Raw genomic sequence first — 21,059 nt, 5'->3', positions numbered from 1 at the left:
CACCAAAGAACAGTCCATGTGTTAAAAAAAATAAATAAAAAATAAATAAAAATAAAATAAAAAATAAATAACTAAAGGGAAGAAAAAAATGTGGATTGGAAGCCACAACGGGCGCAGCGCGCGCGCGCGCGAGAGAGAGAGAGAGAGAGATCATGGGGAAAAGCACTCTTTATTAACTACGTGACGGCCATTCATAATCGACAGTTCATTGACGAAGAGTGATACACGCCTGAGAGAGAGAGAGAGAGAGAGAGAGAGATTCTTTATCACTACTTCTTACCTACGCCTAACGATGCATCTACAAAAATAAAGGGCATGCGATTTCATCAAAGAGAGAGAGAGAGAGAGAGAGAGAGAGAGAGAGAGAGAGAGAGAGAGAGAGAGAGAGAGAACTTTTTCGACGCGCCGAAATTCTTCATGTGTTATTAAGAACTTTTTAATATTTCATGTTTTTTTTTATTTCAACATGTTTAAAAGGAGCAGAATTACTAACGAATACAATGGCAAGAAGAAGTGTTTATTATACTGGCAATATATGAACAGCAAGAGCTGCTGTACATTAATACAAGACCATTAGCGAAGACCACCAGAAGAAATAGAAGAAAATGAAACGGTAATCACCAATGGCCTTGACTGACTTTTATAATCTTGAATTTATCAAGTGTTATAGCTACCATGCATGCTGCAATTAATCCGTTTTATGAGATAAGAAGTAAGAACTTATGAGTGCGTACAAACATATACCTACTACATGTATAGTACATAAACACATTAAATATATATATATCTATATATAATATTATATAATTATGATATTATGTGATATCTTTATGCACTGTCAGCTCACAATGTTGGTTGACGTGATAGCTACCCCCAGGACCTTCAGTGAACTCTACGACCCACAGCAGTCGATCAACTACCATAAACAGATTTCATCGCTTCGGTCAGCAGAAACATAATAGTCATCAACAGAACGTCGCCAAAGCGGTCTACTTCGTCAGGGAATCGATCCCTGGTCTTCTCGCAGGTGATGTGAGCAACATGACCACAAGAGCAGCAGTGGTCCAATGACTGTCTAGACAGCAATAAAATCTACAGCCGCTTCTACAGGAAAATCGGTTAAATAAAAAAATAAACATACATACATAACATACATACACACACAGACACACACACATTATATATATATATACACGCACACAAAATATGTATCTTGCAATGAATTCCTGACCGTCTTCAATAGATTCAAAACAATGAAGTTAATTTTCAACGACCCAACCAAATCAGGTTAATAATAATATCACACGTGAGTAATCATATATGCGATGAAAACTGATTTTGTGTTAAAAAAAAAAAATTTTAAAAAGATTTTTCTTTTTTTTTGAATGATCCGACATCAAAACTTTGGCTCGAACTTCTTTGAAACATGATTCGGTCCTTAAGGCTTCAACAACTGCATGTGGCAGATGAAGTCTTCAAGTACAACTTTACTCTTCACAAATTCCACTTCCTGATACGGTTCTCTCTCTCTCTCTCTCTCTCTCTCTCTCTCTTTCTCTCTCTCTCTCTCTCTCTCGGGTGCCCAGTATTGTCTCAGAATATTTATTGGCATCATTATTAACGTAAACTGCTCTCCCCCCCCCTTCTCTCTCTCTCTCTCTCTCTCTCTCTCTCTCTCTCTCTCTCTCTCTACTCTCTCTCTCTAACTAAAGCAATAATAAAAAATAAAAAACAAATATGTATATATAAATATTATATATATGAGTATATATATATATATATATGATATATATACATATACATATATAATATATACTATATATATATATATATATATATATATATATATATTATTATATATATATATATATATATATATATATATATATATATACTGCAACATATGAAACCCCATTGAATTTAAAATAGCCTAGGTCACCGAAATTCTACGCAACAGCTGAATAATTATGCAACTTTCTTTCTTGAAAGAACTCCCGCGTACCACGATGACGAAAACAAAACACACATCTCGCTGTAAAAAGCTGCACTAAGGTACTGAGAATAGTTACGAATTCGAGAGGACCTCATTGCGGTATTATCTACTTTTGATACTAGACACACACACATATATAGGTACTTATGTATACGTGTTTATAATTTTAATAACCACAATGCTCTCTAACTTCTCGAATTTGGAACAAGGGCTTCTGTGGCAATCGTACCCAAAAAGTATGAAGACTTACAGCAGTTAAGAGGACATTGCTGTACTTCCAACTTTGTATTTATCTGATAAAAATTTATCAAAAGATTCTATAAATAAATAAATAAATAAATAAATATATACACAGTATTTATATACTTATATATATTCACTTTACTCCTTTTCTTTATTTCCTTAACGTGGTTTGGTCTTTAAGGTACAGCATTATTGTTTCTTATATACACACAGACATACACATTACATATACATATATGTATATACAGTATATAGAAATATACATATGTATATCTCTATGTACATAGTATGTGTAAGCGAATACCAAAGGAAAATGATAGACAGAAAATCACTACCAAGCACTTTCACGTGTTTATTTGCTCATCTTCGGGGCACAAATGAGACAGTTGAAAAGAAGGTTACATAGAAAACAAAAAGATCAAATAATTACAGACGGTTCATTGTCAAATGGTAATAAACAAAGAGATGATACGGGATAATCCCGTCACAAACCAAAACCATAAACTTGACGGAAGCGTAGCCATACAAAACCCAAAAACACGTTTACAACTGAATACTAATTTTGCTGCTTGTATTTATCAAAATTTTTTTTTAAATTATGAAGGCATCGACTTTACACAAACAAAGACTTAAATTTAGAACACTTGCATATGAAATATAAAATATCCTGTATTGAAGACTTCCAATCTAACGTAAATACTATATATACATATATATATATAAATATATATATATATATATATATATATATATATATATATATATATATATATAATTTAAAAATAATGGAAGTGTCCTAAATTTAAGTCTTGGTTTGCTTAAACTCGATACGTATAATTAAAAATGAGGTTATTTTATCGCTTATTTCCTCCTTTCAGTGTGTATCGGAGACCAAAACTTCAGAAACGATCCCAGGACTCTGGCAAGCTTATGTAACTGCACAAAGATTATAGGATATCTAAGCATCAACCTTATAACGGTAAGTATAAACCCCCTTCTTGATTATACTTAAGCCAGACCATCTATTTAGCCATCACTTTTTGCACGCACGTGAATCACTTTGTTTCAAGCAAGTAAAAAAAAAAAATTCACATAAAACTCACTGCTTTGCCAAGACTTCCTTGTTGACGTGAAAAAGCGAAATAAAAAACATTAATGTTTCCCATTAATCCGGTACTGTTCGTTTTCTACGAAGCGTTTCTTTTCCTTCCACAGAAAACTTGACTGATGTCATGTCATAGCCAACATTTACATTTACTACAACAGGCTGTGTGGACGGTACTATGAAGCAAAGCAAACATTTTCACCATTTATACACAAACATACAATAAGGTAGAACATTTTCCTGAAAAAAAATTAAACATGATTGGAAAACTCACACAAACATACTATGCATGTTTATAATTTACACGATTGATTGATTGATTTATTAAAGATTATCTGGCGTAATTTACACGAATATTCCTAAATGCACTCAAAACGTTTCGAAGCGGTTTATAGAAAAAGTCTGCCTATGTGAAAAATGCTAACTCAGTCAATAACCGAGTGGATTTTACTTTAGTTTTAAAAAAATAATTAAATAAAACTCCTGTGATATTAAACCAGTTACTTAAGATTCTCTTGAAGTTAAGCCCTCAAAGATCCAAATCACTTACCAGTCACTATTTGAAGACTTTCAACCATTTGAATCATAAAAGTTGCAGTGTCATTCTCCGAGTTCTTTCGGATCTTTCCCCTTGCAATAATACCATGCTTGTTCGCGGAAGTCCTCAGATTACTGACATTCTTTTCAAATGCATTATACTTGTGGTAACATACGAAGCACTTAAAATCCACGTTAACAGACTGAATAGTTAACAACACCAATTCTAACTTAATACAGAGGTAACTTCCAATGCAACGTATTATAAATATATAATGACCATAGTTGCATATGAAATATAAAATATCTTGTACTGAACACACAAAACGAAGCTATGAAATATAAAAGACCCTCTACTGACAGTATCCACTCTAACGTGAAAAATATACATAAAAAAATCAAAAGAATTATAAAATATCCTGTATTAACGGCGTCCATTCTAACGTGAGATAGATAATATCAAAAGTTAAATTTGAAATTATAAAATATCCTATAACTTAATGATAACCAATCTGACGTACAAAATATATATAATAACCAAAGTTACACATGAAATATAAAATATTCTTTACTGACGACAACCAATCTAACGTACAAAATATATATGAAAACAAAGCTTTCATATGAAATATAAAATATCCAATATGACGACATCCAATCTCACGTGAAAAATTCAAAATATCCAAAGTTGCATATAACATAACATGTCCTAGGTTGACGACATCATCTAAAGTGAAAAATTCGTAATATCCAAAGTTGCACATGAAATATAGCATGTCCTCTATTGACGTCAGGTTCCACCTTTAATAATCTCGGCTTTCTCTCCGCCAGGACGAAGGAAGCAACGCCCAGGTCCTCAACAGCTTCCGCTTCCTTCACCTACGGGAAATCACCAAATACCTTCTGGTGACGAGAGTCAGCCGTCTCACTTCGCTCTCGCACATGTTCCCAAGTCTCGCTGTTATCGGGTAATGTCTAGTAGCTGCTTTCTAACCCAATTTAATCTTCCTCCCAGTTCGTGAAATCTGCTGCTAATTACTACAAAGTTTGCGAATGTTGTGATCTCTTAAGATAAGTCCTTTGCCAATTTTTTTTCATAAGCTTCACCGTCTCGTGATTTTTATCTAAACTCTCTCTCTCTCTCTCTCTCTCTCTCTCTCTCTCTCTCTCTCTCTCTCTCAAACACAATTACGTGGCTATTTTATTCTATGAAAACCTGCTTTCAAAGTTACAGAATAATTTTGGGTCTTCCCATATGAACTTAAGCACATTAATACAATGATATTGTCATTACAGCATTCATACCCTACGACATTTGAGCTTTCGTTCATGTCAATTCTACAAGACATTTTTTTATGAATGCTCCATGAGTCTTGTTTCACAACAAACTACTAATGAAGAGCAGTTTTCAATCTATCATATTATACAGTCACGTTACCCCCTATAATAAGTTACAGTCTTCTTCATAACAGCAGGAAAAAGCTTTCAAATCTTAGGGAATCGATAGCACAACAGGGGATCACTAGGTATTGATGTTACATATCATACATATAACTAATCGAACGCGCTAATGCCGCCATTCTCCTTGCAGTTTAAGTTTAATATATTTTTTGTCTATTTATTAAATTATTTCACTTCTCTCTGTGTTTCCCTTTATCTTGTCTTACATCCTAATGAACACTATACTTTTTGGAAACTTTAATTTCTAGTTAATGGTCCTTGTGGGCTTGTTCCTCATGAATACGATTCGCCTTCTGAATATAATAATAATAATAATAATAATAATAATAATAATAATAATAATAATAAGTGGTACGAGCACCACCAGAGGGAGTGATACGAAAACGATCAGGCAAAGATCCTCTGGGGGGGACCTATGGTATTTTCAGAACGGATAGGGTGATACGTGCAAATAGACCAGACGTGACGTTGGTTGACAAAGTCAAAAGAAAGTATCACTCATTGATGTCGCAATACCATGGGACACCAGAGTTGAGAGAAAGAGAGGGAAAAAATGGATAAGTATCAAGATCTGAAAATAGAAATAAGAAGAATATGGGATATGCCAGTGGAAATCGTACATATCATAGGAGCACTAGGCACGATCCCAAGATCCCTGAAAAGGAATCTAGAAAAACTAGAGGCTGAAGTAGCTCCAGGACTCATGCAGAAGAGTGTGATCCTAGAAACGGCGCACATAGTAAGAAAAGTGATGGACTCCTAAGGAGGCAGGATGCAACCCGGAACCCCACACTATAAATACCACCCAGTCGAATTGGAGGACTGTGATAGAGAAAAAAAAATAATAAAAAATAATAATAATAATAATAATAACAAAACAAAAACGTCTTTCAGTTTTCTTCTGGAAGATGTAAAAAGAAACCCAAAAAAATGACTGAATATAACTTCTTTACTTGTATTTACATATCAATTTACTCAACATCTATGCAAATACAAGTAAACAAGTTATACTCAAGTGATTTCGTGGGCTTATTTTTTTAAATAATAATAATAATAATAATAATATAATAATAATAATAATAATAACTAATAACAACTACAGTAACTACAGGCTATCATGTGCCTACCAATAATGGAAGTTACTAACAGGTATCATCAGTGAAAGGCTATACAACTACCTAGAGGAGACAAACACCATCCCCCACCAACAGAAAGGCAGCAGAAGGAAGTGTAGGGGCACAAAAGACCAGCTCCTGATAGACAAAATGGTAATGAAGAACAGTAGGAGAAGGAAAACCAACCTAAGCATGGCATGGATAGACTATAAGAAAGCCTTCGACATGATACCACACACATGGCTAATAGAGTGCCTGAAAATATATTGGGCAGAGGAAAACACCATCAGCTTCCTCAAAAATACAATGCGCAACTGGAAAATACAATACTTACAAGCTCTGGAATAAGACTAGCAGAGGTTTAATATCAGGAGAGGGATCTTCCAGGGCGACTCACTGTCCCCACTACTCTTCGTAGTAGCCATGATTCCCATGACAAAAGTACTACAGAAGATGGATGCCGGGTACCAACTCAAGAAAAGAGGCAACAGAATCAACCATCTGATGTTCATGGACGACATCAAGCTGTATGGTAAGAGCATCAAGGAAATAGATACCCTAATCCAGACGGTAAGGATTGTATCTGGAGACATCAGGATGGAGTTTGGAATAGAAAAATGCGCCTTAGTCAACATACAAAAGGCAAAGTAACGAGAACTGAAGGGATAAAGCTACCAGATGGGAGCAACATCAAACACATAAATGAGACTGGATACAAATACCTGGGAATAATGGAAGGAGGGGATATAAAAAACACCAAGAGATGAAGGACACGATCATAACGGAAAGAATATCTGCAGACTCAAGTGATACTCAATTCAAAACTCAACGGAGGAAATATGATAAAAGCCATAAACACATGGGCAGTGCCAGTAATCAGATACAGCGCAGGAATAGTCGAATGGACGAAGGCAGAACTCCGCAGCATAGATCAGAAAACCAGGAAACATATGACAATACACAAAGCATTACAACCCAAGAGCAAATACGGAAAGACTATACATAACACGAAAGGAAGGAGGGAGAGGACTACTAAGTCTAGAGGACTGCGTCAACATCGAGAACAGAGCACTGGGGCAATATCTGAAAACCAGTGAAGACGAGTGGCTCAATAGTGCATGGAAAGAAGAGGACTAATAAAAGTAGACGAAGAGCAAGAAATATACAGAGACAGGAGAATGACAAACAGAAACAGAGGACTGGCACAACAAACCAATGCACGGACAATACATGAGACAGACTAAAGAACTAGCCAGCGATGACACATGGCAATGGCTACAGAGGGGAGAGCTAAAGAAGGAAACTGAAGGAATGATAACAGCGGCACAAGATCAGGCCCTAAGAACCAGATATGTTCAAAGTACGATAGACGGAAATAACATCTCTCCCATATGTAGGAAGTGCAATACGAAAAATGAAACCATAAAACCACATAGCAAGCGAATGCTCGGCACTTGCACAGAACCAGTACATAATGAGGCATGATTCAGTGGCAAAAGCCCTCCACTGGAGCCTGTGTAAGAAACATCAGCTACCTTGCAGTAATAAGTAGTACGAGCACCAACCTGAGGGAGTGATAGAAAACGATCAGGCAAAGATCCTCTGTGACTATGGTATCAGAACGGATAGGGTGATACGTGCAAATAGACCAGACGTGACGTTGATTGACAAAGTCAAAAAGAAAGTATCACTCATTGATGTCGCAATACCATGGGACACCAGAGTTGAAGAGAAAGAGAGGGAATTATGGATATGTATCAAGATCTGAAAATAGAAATAAGAAGGATATGGGATATGCCAGTGGAAATCGTACCCATAATCATAGGAGCACTAGGCACGATCCTAAGATCCCTGAAAAGGAATCTAGAAAAAACTAGAGGCTGAAGTAGCTCCAGGACTCATGCAGAAAAGTGTGATCCTAGAAACGGCGCACATAGTAAGAAAAGTGATGGACTCCTGAGGAGGAAGGATGCAACCCGGAACCCCACACTATAAATACACCCAGTCGAATTGGAGGACTGATTGAGAGGACAAAAAAAAAAAATAATAATAATAATAATAATAATGAGCATCATTGGTTTGCCCAGGGAGGCAACAGCCATCAGTAACTGTACTGTTTCCCATTCTGCACTAAAGCCAATGTCAGTCTTGATCCTCATTACGCAATGCTTCGTCATCAGATAAACATGACAGGTTACGCGCGCAAACTTGATGAATCTTCGTCTTCGCTGCAACACAAAGACTTTTGGAATTCAGAAGAAATCTCAAGAATCCGTCTGATTTTGAAATGAAAAACTGTTGGGAGTGTTCGAGGCTAGATGCTCTTTATCGCCACAAAACTAAATGGGGAATATTTCGTTCGTGAAGTCACGGACTCGCAAATGAGGGAGCTTTGCTTCAGAAACACCTGTAGTAGAAGATACTGTACAGCACCACTAAACTTCTTATCCAAAATGAATATATATATATATATATATATATATGTATATATATATATATATACATATATATATATATATATATATATATATATATACATATAAATATAATAAATATATATATATATATATATATATATATATATATATATATATATATATATATATATATATATATATATAGTATAGTGTTCAACAAAAGCAACAGAAAGCTATTTTGATCTTACTAGATAACACCATATTCTATCTATTTCAATAAACGTGGAAAGAATTGGACCGTGCTTCCTCTTTAACATAATCTTAATTTTCACATTATACATTTATACACAAGTACCCAAAGCCGTATGTTTCCGCAAAGCCAATGGTAACCGTGCACGTTTTTCACCTTCAATTATTGCACACAACAAAATACTCATAGACATACAATTAAAGCCAAGCCAAGGGTCGTGGCATATTAGTTGGTTTGTTTCAACGGAACTTCATAGTGTGATGGTCCCAAGTTAAAGCCAAGCTTATAGAGCAGCTGATTTCACAAGTAAAACTTCCTTTACTGTCCCTTTCAGCTAAGGGTGGGGGAATTAGGGGTTGGGGGGAGGGGTAGGGAAGTAGGTACACTTGCTGAGTCATCAGCAGACACTGTCAGGTTCTCCCTAGTCTACACTTGGTTGTGGGGGAGGAGGGGGCGGCCCTAGGTGCTGATCTTATAAGTTCAACCTACGAATTAATTCTTAGTATAACCTAATACTGTTAAGTAAAATAATAAGCTAGTTTCACACGATAATTCATTTATGGCAAAACGTGTTCTGGATATTCTAAACACGTACGAAATGCAAACATGTTATAATTACAAATTTGGGGAAAAGTAACAGCCATCAAGAAGCACTGGTGCTCTTGGGAAACAGGTAGCCCTTAAGATATATTCCAATAAACTCAATATCCATCGTAAGCAGGCGGGCAACGTCTAATTGACCATCAACAAACGTCAAGAAATCAGAAATCTTCAAAGTCCTAGGGATTAATTGGCAACTGGAGATGAAACAGAAGGTCCACTATAAAGGCTTAATGTTCTTTTAAAGTACATCCCTTTTAAGAGGGAAGTAAAAAAAAGTATTTCAAGTAGCAAAGCTTACTGCTATACCACCTGAACTGACAGTACTACTGACAGTACCGCTTACTTGCAAGTGAAGATTTATTATTATTATTATTATTATTAATTATTATTATTATGATTATTATTATTATTATTAAGAAGATGTTTGTTTGTATGGTGCTTTTACGTTGCATGGAACCAGTGGTTATTCAGCAACGGGACCAACGGTTTAACGTGACTTCCGAACCACGTCGAGAGTGAACTTCTATCACCAGAAAATTATTCAGAAGATGGGACAATCCCACAGGATCCATTGACTTGAAATTCAAGCTTCCAAAGAATACGGTGTTCATTAGGAAGTAAGAGGAGGTCAAGGGAAATACAGGAAGAAGAGATCCCACTTATTAAAAATAAAATATAAAAATGAATAAATAGAGGAAAATATAGTTGAAATGTAAAGAGAATGCCATTAAGAGTAGTAGATGTGCTGTTCTGTAAGAAGGGAGTGTTACGTATTTTCAAAGCGCATAATTTCTTTAGATTTACCATAATTCACAACACATGGAAAACAAACTAATCTGTAACGCAAATTCGATAATAATGTTATTCGATGTGGCCAGTAAAATAATATGTTATATTTCATATAAAAACCACCGTTATACCTAATAATATAACCTCAAAGGTCAAGACTTTACATTTAAAATAAAATATTCTTGAGATGTCACAATAAATTTCCTCCTTGATATCTTAAGCAAATAATGATCAACAATTTTGGTTAAATGCGTTCCTTTACAAGTTTACATAGATGCCGGTTATAGCTTTCATTTTTTTAGCACAAATACAACGCCATTTCCTTTGAACTTAACGTGTAGACACAAAAACGCGCTGGTGATCACACAAGTGCTCTGCTAAGCCTCCCCCACACCCCCCACCCCCTCCAAAAAAAAGCAAAATTGCAACTTGCAACCGGAAAGTCCTACCAAGTCAGTTATTTCAGATAACAACTGATATCTACCCAAAAGTATCTCCAAAAAAAATGACCTCAGCACAATCAATATCATTCCAACACAATCGTGAATTTTACCGCTCGAAAAGATGCCCTCAGCACAATCAATGTCATTACAACACAGTTATGAATGTTATCACCCCGAAGCAACCATCAGTCCCTTGTCCTACTTCTGGTAGGCGTGTCATCGTCCCTGGAAGCGACAGTTTTCGGAAAGCTAATAATGACCCAGAGGGCCAATTGTCGCGGCGGTGGCTGCTCAGGTGAGCACCTGATATTCAGTAACCTGATAGCTTCCTTCCATTTGGCTTTTTCACTACGCAAATATCTCTTAGTTTTAGATGTAAGACCTGCCCATCCTCTGTCCTCCACCATCTACAACTTCCTAAGTTATATATACTGGTCTTAAACCCATGCTAGCGCCACAGTGGCATGGTTGGTATGGTGTTGGCGTGCCACCTCGGTGGCCGCGAGTTCGATTCTCGGATATTCCATTGAGGTGTGAGAGATGTGTATTTCTGGTGATAGAGGTTCACTCTCGACGTGGTTCGGAAGTCACGTAAAGCCGTTGGTCCCGTTGCTGAATAACCTCTGGTTCCATGCAACGTGAAAACACTACACAACTTTGAAACAATAAACCCATGCGGCACTTTTATAATCATTACTATCAAACTCTACGACTGACTATTCATGCAAAGCTTTGACAGAACAGAATACCTATTAAAAAAAAGAAATAAAATAAAATAACAATTATTTAGAAAAGATGATTTAAATGATGCCTAAACCACAAAGAACTGAGGTTTTAATGTTAAAGCATCACCCAGACACCCGAAGTTCCATTATAATTCGGCTGTAAAAGATAAAAAATAATATATATTACTCGAATGCTGCACTGTATTAGAATACAAAAATTGCACGAGCACGACATAGGAAAGATTTATCGAGAGAGAGAGAGAGAGAGAGAGAGAGAGAGAGAGAGAAGGGGGCTTACTGTGAAGCGGCCGCCCAAGAAAGCGGAGATGACAGCCTCCGAAAGGTGACCATAAAGAGAGAGAGAGAGAGAGAGAGAGAGAGAGAGAGAGAGAGAGAGAGAGAGAGAGAGAGAGAGAGGAGGGCCGTGCTCTTGGGAAAATCCTAAGGCTGGGCCACCTCATCCTCTTCTTCTTCCTAGCTTAAACCCATTTTTATATGGGGTCGCCATTGTGAATGAGTCGTCTCCATCGATTTCTGTCCTGTGCCTCGTTCTCATTTATACCTTTCAATGCCATATCTTCCCTTACACGATCACGCCATCTCTTTCTTGGTCTTCCCTACTTCCTTCTACCCCGCACTTCCATTTCCATCGTATGTCTTCCAACATGACGTTCCTACCTTCGTAACAGGTGTCCATACCATCGAAGCCTTCCTTCCTGTATTTTCTTCGATATTTCAACTACCTCATCCAGAGGCGGTTAACTGACGATTTCCCCGATTCCGGCTTCTTGCTCAAGATACACAGAAGAGAAGTCCGGCGTATTCAGTTCCTTCGTCAATAATATAGCTGAAATTACGGTAATACGCTGAAAAAGGAAATGTTCTTAAGTAGGAAAGTCTAGACGGATGTATTTTCTTTTCTCTCCTCTGTCACAAGGTTGTATCGTTCTAAGAACAGATGAAAGAACAGATACAAAAACAGGAAAAGTGTATCGATTCATATTTGTATAATTCATTCACGATGAGAATGAACCGCAGTTGTGATGACGCGGTTTGGCAGCGTGGCACCATCACAGCCACAGTTGTGATGACGAGGTTTGGCAGCGTGGCACCATGACAGCCACACGTGAAGCGGTCGCCTTTCACACAGACGGGGAGAAAATGAGAGAGATGGACCTTTAAACCTGATTTTGCTCAACTATGCAATCAAATCGGATCAAATACATAGCGCAAAAAATTAAAGAAATAATGTGCGTGACGGAATGACTATAAATGACTGCCCAAGTATTTCTACGCCTGAGACATAACAGCATGAGTAATAAGATAATTCTTGACAGAAAAAAATACTATAGCACATTTTCTAAGTAATTTGTGTTTTTCCTACAGTACAAACCTGAGTTCTTTTCATAGGTGTGTCTTCAATGTAAAGAAGGAAGGTTTGCATTTGTATAGGAACAAACAGCGAATATCTAAATTAATTTGCATGTTTCCTAATAAACCTGAGTTCTTTTTACAGGGATTTAGCTTCTATGCAATGAAGGGAGCTTTGCATTTGTGTACGAAGGAAATGTCATAACAAGAGGAGCAACTCGAGAACTATAGTTCTTTTGTTCTATCTCTCTCTCTCTATCCTTCCCACAGAGGATCCACGCTCCTATACAACTACGCTCTCGTGATCTACCGCGTGCAGGATCTGGAGTACTTAGGGCTGTCCAACCTCACGATACTACGAGGAGCTGTCATGATCAAAAGAAATCCCAAGCTCTGCTACGTCGACACGGTCGACTGGGGACAGGTCACTAAGAACCCCGTCATGGAAAACATAATCAAGGTACGACGTTTCTGTAGATTCCTCCCCACCCCACCTACATTTTTAAGAAGCGATGTTGTCATTCAATCCAGCCAGCCTTACAAATCATTTTCTTCTCCATTAATCTCAAATAAAAAATAGCTTCTAAATGATTCCTGCTAAACGATAATTCCACAATTTTAAAAATAAGGAAAAAGAAAATTTTCGCTAAAAATAGTACCTCTGACTACAGAAGCCATACTTGATAATAAACACAAATAAAATGTATTTCTACACTTGATGTTTGTATTAATCGCAAGAGCCCTTCTCCAGCATTCCAATTCACTGTTATTTATCAAAGCTTAAGAAAAAAAACTGTAAAAAATACTGTATATTTAAAGTAGTTTTTTTTTTTTTCAGCGCAACAAACAGGACTGTAAGAACTGTACGGCAAAATGTGGCAAGTCCGAAGTCTATGGAGAAAAGACGCGTTGCTGGGGACCCGATCACTGTCAGAATCGTGAGTTGAGCATTTACGTGTTATTGTATTTATATTCGATTGACTACGCTTAACCCCACTGGATAGGAACCAAAGGTGAGAGAGAGAGAGAGAGAGACGGTTTACTGAATTTACTGCCACTGGAAAGCAATCAAAGCAGAGAGAGAGAGAGAGAGAGAGAGACGGTTACTGAATTTAATGCCGCCGGAAAGCAATCAAAACTGAGAGAGAGAGAGAGAGAGAGAGAGAGAGAGAGAGAGAGACACTTGATATGGAAACAGAAAGTAACCCATGTCTGCCTTCTCGTAAAAAAAATTTAATAAACAATTGAATAAACTTAAGCACATGTAAACTTGTACACCAGATTCTACCCATTCGTTGACACGAGTCTACTTCAGAATCTTGACTTGATCAGTTTGAAATAATGAACGAGAGACTAATCTTCTTGAATACTGTATTTGCATATACACCTGCTGAATATAGAGTTGAATATAGAACATAGGCCAAAGGCCAAGCACTGGGACCTATGAGGTCATTCAGCGCTGAAATGGAAATTAACCGTTAAAGGTTTGAAAGTTGTAACAGGAGGAAAACCTCAAAGCAGTTGCACTATGAATCAATTGCTAGGAGAGGGTGGAAAGTAAGATGAAGAAAGAATATAAAAGGCGGTACAGTATACGGAATGAACGTGGTTGCAGCTAGGGACCGAAGGCACCCTGCAAAGAACCTTAATTAATGCCTACAGTGCACCGCTTGAGGTCCACTGACGGCACTAAGCCCCTACAAGGATACACAGCTGCTGTGTTCCCTAAAAAAGGGTGACTAGAGGAAAGACCAAATAAAGATCGCTGCCGCATACATACTTTAACTGATGAACCGTGGTTGACTCCTGGTGCGGAACTCATTCGCAACCTTAACGCTTTCAAACACCTGCCCAAAAGGCTCATCAACAGCGCGTTGAACCCCTACGCACATTGCACGAACTTCGTCGCTTCCTGGAGTTGAAGTCTTCCTTTCAAATACCTCTTTTATTTCTATACGGCACTTTTCAAGATCTCTACTGCTTCCGATAAATACATCTGGGGACACACACACATATACATATACGTATGTGTGGTATATATATATATATATTATATATCTTATATATATATATATATATATATATATATATATATATATATATATAAACACATACGCGACGCCTGAATAGAGAGAGAGAGAGAGAGAGAGAGAGAGACAGAGAGAGAGAGAGAATGAACACATCACAACTCCTGCAATATCTTGAAACAGATAAAACTTATTTACCCGAATTTATTTTGTCTACAACAAAACTAATCAAAACTTCAATAAGTGTGCTTCCCATTCAACTTCACTACTCTGCAGAATTAAAATACCAGCAAAGTCAGTTACAAGATATTCAAATCAAACGTTAAAATCAACTTTCGGTGATGGGCGATCAGAAAAGCTTTTCCGCTCAAGGTACTATACAATGTGAACCTAGCGCGACCTCTTGACAGCGCAAGTCGTGAACCTCCAGAGTATCTCTTCCCTTAGATCCCCAGGGGCATTTATCATACAAGTACCTCAGTAAAATTCTATGTACGTGGACTGTACAACTTGGAAATTGGTCTTGTTCTACAAAATAAATAAATAAATAAATAAATAAATAAATAAATAAATAAACAACGCTTCCGTTTTGTGATGCCAAGTAAAATTCTGCATATGTGAACTGCACATCTTGGAAATGGGACTTGTTCTGTAAAAAAAATTACACAACAGATATAAACAATCAACAAGTTTTCTTACCATAGTTTGTTGGTACATTTAGCTGGTCTTATGGGAAGGCTGGTAAACGCAATAACTCGGCGTGGAGAGCACGACGGCTGAGCCTGGTGGTTCCAGCCTCTTTATTATCATTATTATTATTATTATTATTATTCAGATGAACCGAACCTTATTCACAAGGAACAAGTCCACAGGGGCCACTCACTTGAAAATCAAGCTTCCACAGAATTTGGTGTTCATTAGGAAGAAAAGGTAAACGGAAATACAGAAAGAAATCTCACTTATTAAAATGAAACAATAAATTAATAAATAGATAGAAATGCATCAAAACGCAAGGAGACTACATCAGGGTGTAATGAAATTCTTACACCACGGTTCCAGGTATGTTCCAGCAAACAACCCTAAGCGTTTGGTACCGAGTGGGCATTGTGGTCTGGGCAGGCAAGTTCCTTGCCGGTGGGTTCAGGACAAAACCTTTAACAGACAAGGAGGAGATTTAAATGACATCCTTCACCTACCATTATTGTTTGAGAACTGATCGCACACTAATCCATCGGCCAACCTTCTAAAGTGATCAATTGCTACCTGAAACTAACTATTCTATGAGAAAAAGCCTTTCCTTGAGGGAAAAAAAGCAACGTTCAACATTCTTTGAGAAAAAAGTACTTGCTTGTAGCAGAATTAAAGTTAACATCCTTCGGGGAAAGAATGCTTCCTTGGAGCAGTTTATAACATTCGCACAAACCAAGATTACCTGTAGATGAAGAATCCCCCACAAAGAACGTTTAGTGGTGAGACCCCGCCTCTCTCTCTCTCTCTCTCTCTCTCTCTCTCTCTCTCTCTCTCTCTTAGTGATGCTTTGAACTCTATAAAGGCTGTAACTATCCCACATCTGTTATTTTCAACTAGGGTCCTAATTGGGGCACAAAATGTAACTTAACTTAAAATGTCACATTATCGTTACCCCTCAAGAATCAAGTTTGACCTTTCCCACCTGCCAGTCCCAATAAAAATAGGCACAATATTAAAACAAACGCAGGCACCTTCAACGTCAAAAAATACAAAGTATTCTGTAATTTGGTTTCATTCACAACATATTCCACAAATTTGGTGAATAAATGCCAAGGGCTAACATGGCAGTTCCAGAGTAAATGAATATGTTAAAACAGCTTTGCAAAAAACTATAAAATTAACAGATATTATTTTAATATCACATATAAGGAGGCATAAAATTTTAGTCACAAAATAAGGGAGAAAGCTCTTTCCATATTTACAAAAGCAATATTTGGACGTGCAATTTTCGGAATTGTATTCATAAACCTGCAGATTGTACTCGGTGATTCGAGCAGTTTTATGACACCTTTCTTACTGTTTTATTATGTAATTATTAGAAGCAAAACTGTTCCGAGCGCAGGAAAATTTATAACATATACACGTGGATGCATAAAACTGCGCATTTTCCGGTATCAGCTCGAGGTTACGGAACACGAAAATGCATATGCACACACGCAAACACAAGCATGCACACATATAATACACACACACACACACACACACACACATATATATATAAATATATATATATATATTCTATATATATATATATATATATATTATATATATATATATATATAACCAAAGTTAGACGTAGAACGTGGCAGTATTCACATTTTAGCCTTTTTGGTATTTTGCAAAAATATCTTTAAAATAAAAAGAAGCAAGTATATATATATATATATATATATATATATATATATATATATATATATATATATATATATATATATATATATATACATCCATGCATACATATATATTTACATGTCCAAGCATGCACGCGCTTACGTATATGTAAACACCCGACCAGGGAGCGTACATGACAATAATCCGCTTTCCGGGAAAGCAAATTACAGAGTCGCTTTCGCTCACACAAAGACATACACGCGCACAGAATGGCGCGAAATGCAAAGGGCTTCTCCATTTGAGCCTTCGTAAGATACTATACTTCCCGCGTGCCGCTCCACAAACAGGCCACTCATCAGTCGGTCAGTAATTCTGTAAGAAGATTTACGGGAGGCACTGCAAAGTATATTTCGACATGACGCATTTGACAGTTAAATGTTGGTCTTCACGATGCACGTATAATTTCCTAAGCACAAGTGAAATTTGTGGTATGGTTGAGAGAGAGAGAGAGAGAGAGAGAGAGAGAGAGAGAGAGGGTAGGGCTTTGGTTCTTTCGTTAATTTGTTTGTATGGTGTTTTTACGTTGCATGGAACCAGTGGTTATTCAGCAACGGGACCAACGGCTATACGTGAATTCCGAACCACGTCGAGAGGGAACTTCTATCATCAGAAATACACACCTCTGACCCCTCAGTAGAATGCCCGAGAATCGAACTCGCGGCCACCGAGGTGGCAGGTCAAGACCATATCGATCACGCCACCGAGGCGCTTGGTTCATTCGTTAGGAACTGATAATGCTGGAAATTCTTAGCGATAGAGCTACCGAGGAAGGTCCTCTATTGCCATACTCTAATCTAGGATAGATATTTGTGTTTTCGTTGACCTCCTTCCTATTCGTCCTCTGAATAGAATCACTTGCAAGTGACGAACTGTCCTTCTTCTGAAAAGTAGTCGTAAACGATTCTTGACTTTCTTCAGACTCGTGGGAATATATATTTTCCAAATCGTGCACTGAGCCTTTACGGGAAAGGTCTTTCCCTAACTTTTTTTTTTTTTAATGTACTTATCTGCAAAATAGAGCAGTACTTTTACGAATGAAAATCAGATTTGAAGTATAATAATAAACACGAGTTACTTGGATCTTTCCTATGGCATTTCTGTTGAAGTTTATGTCTTAAGAAAAGCTATAAAAACTTTTTTTTTCTCGATGACAGCAACATCCAAGTATAAAATACATACACCAGGCATCTTTCAAGCTACAATTCCGAAGAAAAAATTAAAGCTTAAATATTTCCAACGCTTGATTGACCGATATTGAACGAACTTTTCCTGTGTGAGTGGAAGCTCTCGGGACTTCGTCTCAGTCAATGGGCTGAACTTGAATTATTAGAAAAGATCAACTTTATCCCTATCTTGTTTGTTTGTATGGTGCTTTTACGTTGCATGGAACCACTGGTTATTCAGCAACGGGACCAACTGCTTAACGTGACTTCCGAACCACGTCGAGAGTGAACTTCTGCCACCAGAAATACACATCTCTGACTCCTCAATGGAATACCCGAAAATCGAACTCGCGGCCACCGAGGTGGCTGGCCAAGACCATACCGATCACGCCACTGAGGCACTTTTATCCCTATCTATCGAGCAAAGAAAACCCAAGGTCTTCAAAGGAACTGTTGGACAGGAAAGAGAGAAAGACAGACAGTGACCTTGAACGGTAAAAAACCAAAAGGAAGCATAAACTTGGTAGGAAAGCGGATGGAAGAATGGGAAGGGTGGTCATAAAAAATGGATATCCGACAAAAATGACTTGTGAAATTTAGCCCCCCACCCCCGCCCCCGCCCAATGTACCCCATTAAGAGACCCTCCTGACCCCAGGAAGGAAATGAGAAGTCTTCATTAGTCACGGTAAGAGAGAGAGGGAGAGAGAGACAAGAGAGAGGCGAGACATGAGCGCATGTGTATAACACTTCGTGTATTACACCGACTCACGCACGGACCGGGCCTACCTTGGGTCACCTATGAGACACGGGGGTCCTGCTCAGAAGTTAATTGACGCGAGTCATGACCCGTATCCATATTGGGTTTCGAAGAAGAAGAAGAAGAAGAAAAGCCGTTGCCTTTCTTCAAAACGACAGAGGATTCGGATGAAGTGGACGGACAACAATACAGAACTTCCGGTAGACAACAAAGTCTTCTTAATCTTTGACTTCATCTTGTCTGCGTAGTCTCAACCGATGGCCACCTACGGCGCTAAATGCTAGATATCAGAGTGACCTCCATTAAACGAAGAAAATAAAAAAGAGGCGACATGGAACGGGAGAGATAACATCTCAAAATGTTATACAATCAGACTGGAGGACATAGACTGACAAAAAGTGACCGGTTGGTCTGGACACTAAGGTAATGTCTTCCAGAGACTCATTTCCACTGGAATGTAGCCCCCAGAAATATCTGATTTCGTACTGGAACCTGTCCTGAAGAACCAAACCTGAGGCCAAAGTTATAGTGAGTAGAAGTATTTATTAAAGAATAGCGATTTTGGGGCATTTGCTTTTCTCTAGCTCTGAAGCAAGAACACGTGTGACAGGCAACTTGAAGCATTTTTTCTGGTCAAAACCCCCTTTGCGTTCACTACGCCATTTCTTTGTGGGGTTTACAAAATTGACATGGCTCTAACATTTATGAAACGCAAATAGCTATGCTAAATGGAGAATTTTATATTCCTGCAGCAATATAAAGTAATATATAAGTAATCTACACGTGGTCCGAAATAATAATAATAATAATAAAAAAGTGACTGCACAGATGGAAATTTCCTTGCCCTTGCAAGGGCATTAATAATAATAATAATAATAATAATAATAATAATAATAATAATAATAATAAAAATCAAGAAGAAAGTATCACTCACTGATGTCGCAATACCATGGGACACCAGAGTTGAAGAGAAAGAAAGGGAAAAAATGGATAAGTATCAAGACCTGAAAATAGAAATGGAATCTGGAAAAACTAGAGGCTGAAGTAGCTCCAGGACTCATGCAGAAGAGTGTGATCCTAGAAACGGCGCACATAGTAAGAAAAGTGATGGACTCCTAAGGAGGCAGGATGCAACCCGGAACCCCACACTATAAATACCACCCAGTCGAATTAGAGGATTGTGATAGAGCAAAATAATAATAATAATAATAATAATAGCAAAGGCCCTCCACTGGAGCCTGTGCAAGAAACATCAGCTACCTTGCAGAAATAAGTGGTACGAGCACCAACCTGAAGGAGTGATAGAAAACGATCAGGCAAAGATCCTCTGGGATTTTGGTATCAGAAACAGGTAGGGTGATACGTGCAAATAGACCAGACGTGACGTTGATTGACAAAATCTAGAAAAAAGTATCACTCGCTGATGTCGCAATACCATGGGACACCAGAGTTGAAGAGAAAGAAAGGGAAAAAAATGGATAAGTATCAAGACCTGAAAATAGAAATGGAATCTGGAAAAACTAGAGGCTGAAGTAGCTCCAGGACTCATGCAGAAGAGTGTGATCCTAGAAACGGCGCACATAGTAAGAAAAGTGATGGACTCCTAAGGAGGCAGGATGCAACCCGGAACCCCACACT

The 21,059-nt window shown here is 37.7% G+C and overlaps 1 protein-coding gene and 1 long non-coding RNA gene across 2 annotated transcripts in view; one reads left to right on the top strand and one right to left on the bottom strand.

Annotated features, from left to right (window-relative positions):
* LOC135222700 (insulin-like growth factor 1 receptor) overlaps window positions 1–21,059 on the top strand; it is a 272,373-nt gene that overhangs the window by 207,207 nt on the left and 44,107 nt on the right. The window contains exons 3-6 of the mRNA XM_064260887.1: window positions 3,115–3,215; window positions 4,710–4,846; window positions 13,323–13,512; window positions 13,891–13,990. Of these exons, the coding sequence (XP_064116957.1) occupies window positions 3,115–3,215; window positions 4,710–4,846; window positions 13,323–13,512; window positions 13,891–13,990 (528 nt within the window). The remainder of the gene's footprint in view (window positions 1–3,114; window positions 3,216–4,709; window positions 4,847–13,322; window positions 13,513–13,890; window positions 13,991–21,059) is intronic.
* LOC135222701 (uncharacterized) overlaps window positions 1–21,059 on the bottom strand; it is a 347,322-nt gene that overhangs the window by 321,524 nt on the left and 4,739 nt on the right. The gene's annotated exons all lie outside the window — the stretch shown is intronic.

This window comes from Macrobrachium nipponense, chromosome 8, assembly GCF_015104395.2.
Source record: "Macrobrachium nipponense isolate FS-2020 chromosome 8, ASM1510439v2, whole genome shotgun sequence".
Taxonomy (NCBI): Eukaryota; Metazoa; Arthropoda; class Malacostraca; order Decapoda; family Palaemonidae; genus Macrobrachium; species Macrobrachium nipponense.
This window is presented reverse-complemented; position numbering and strand designations above follow the sequence as displayed.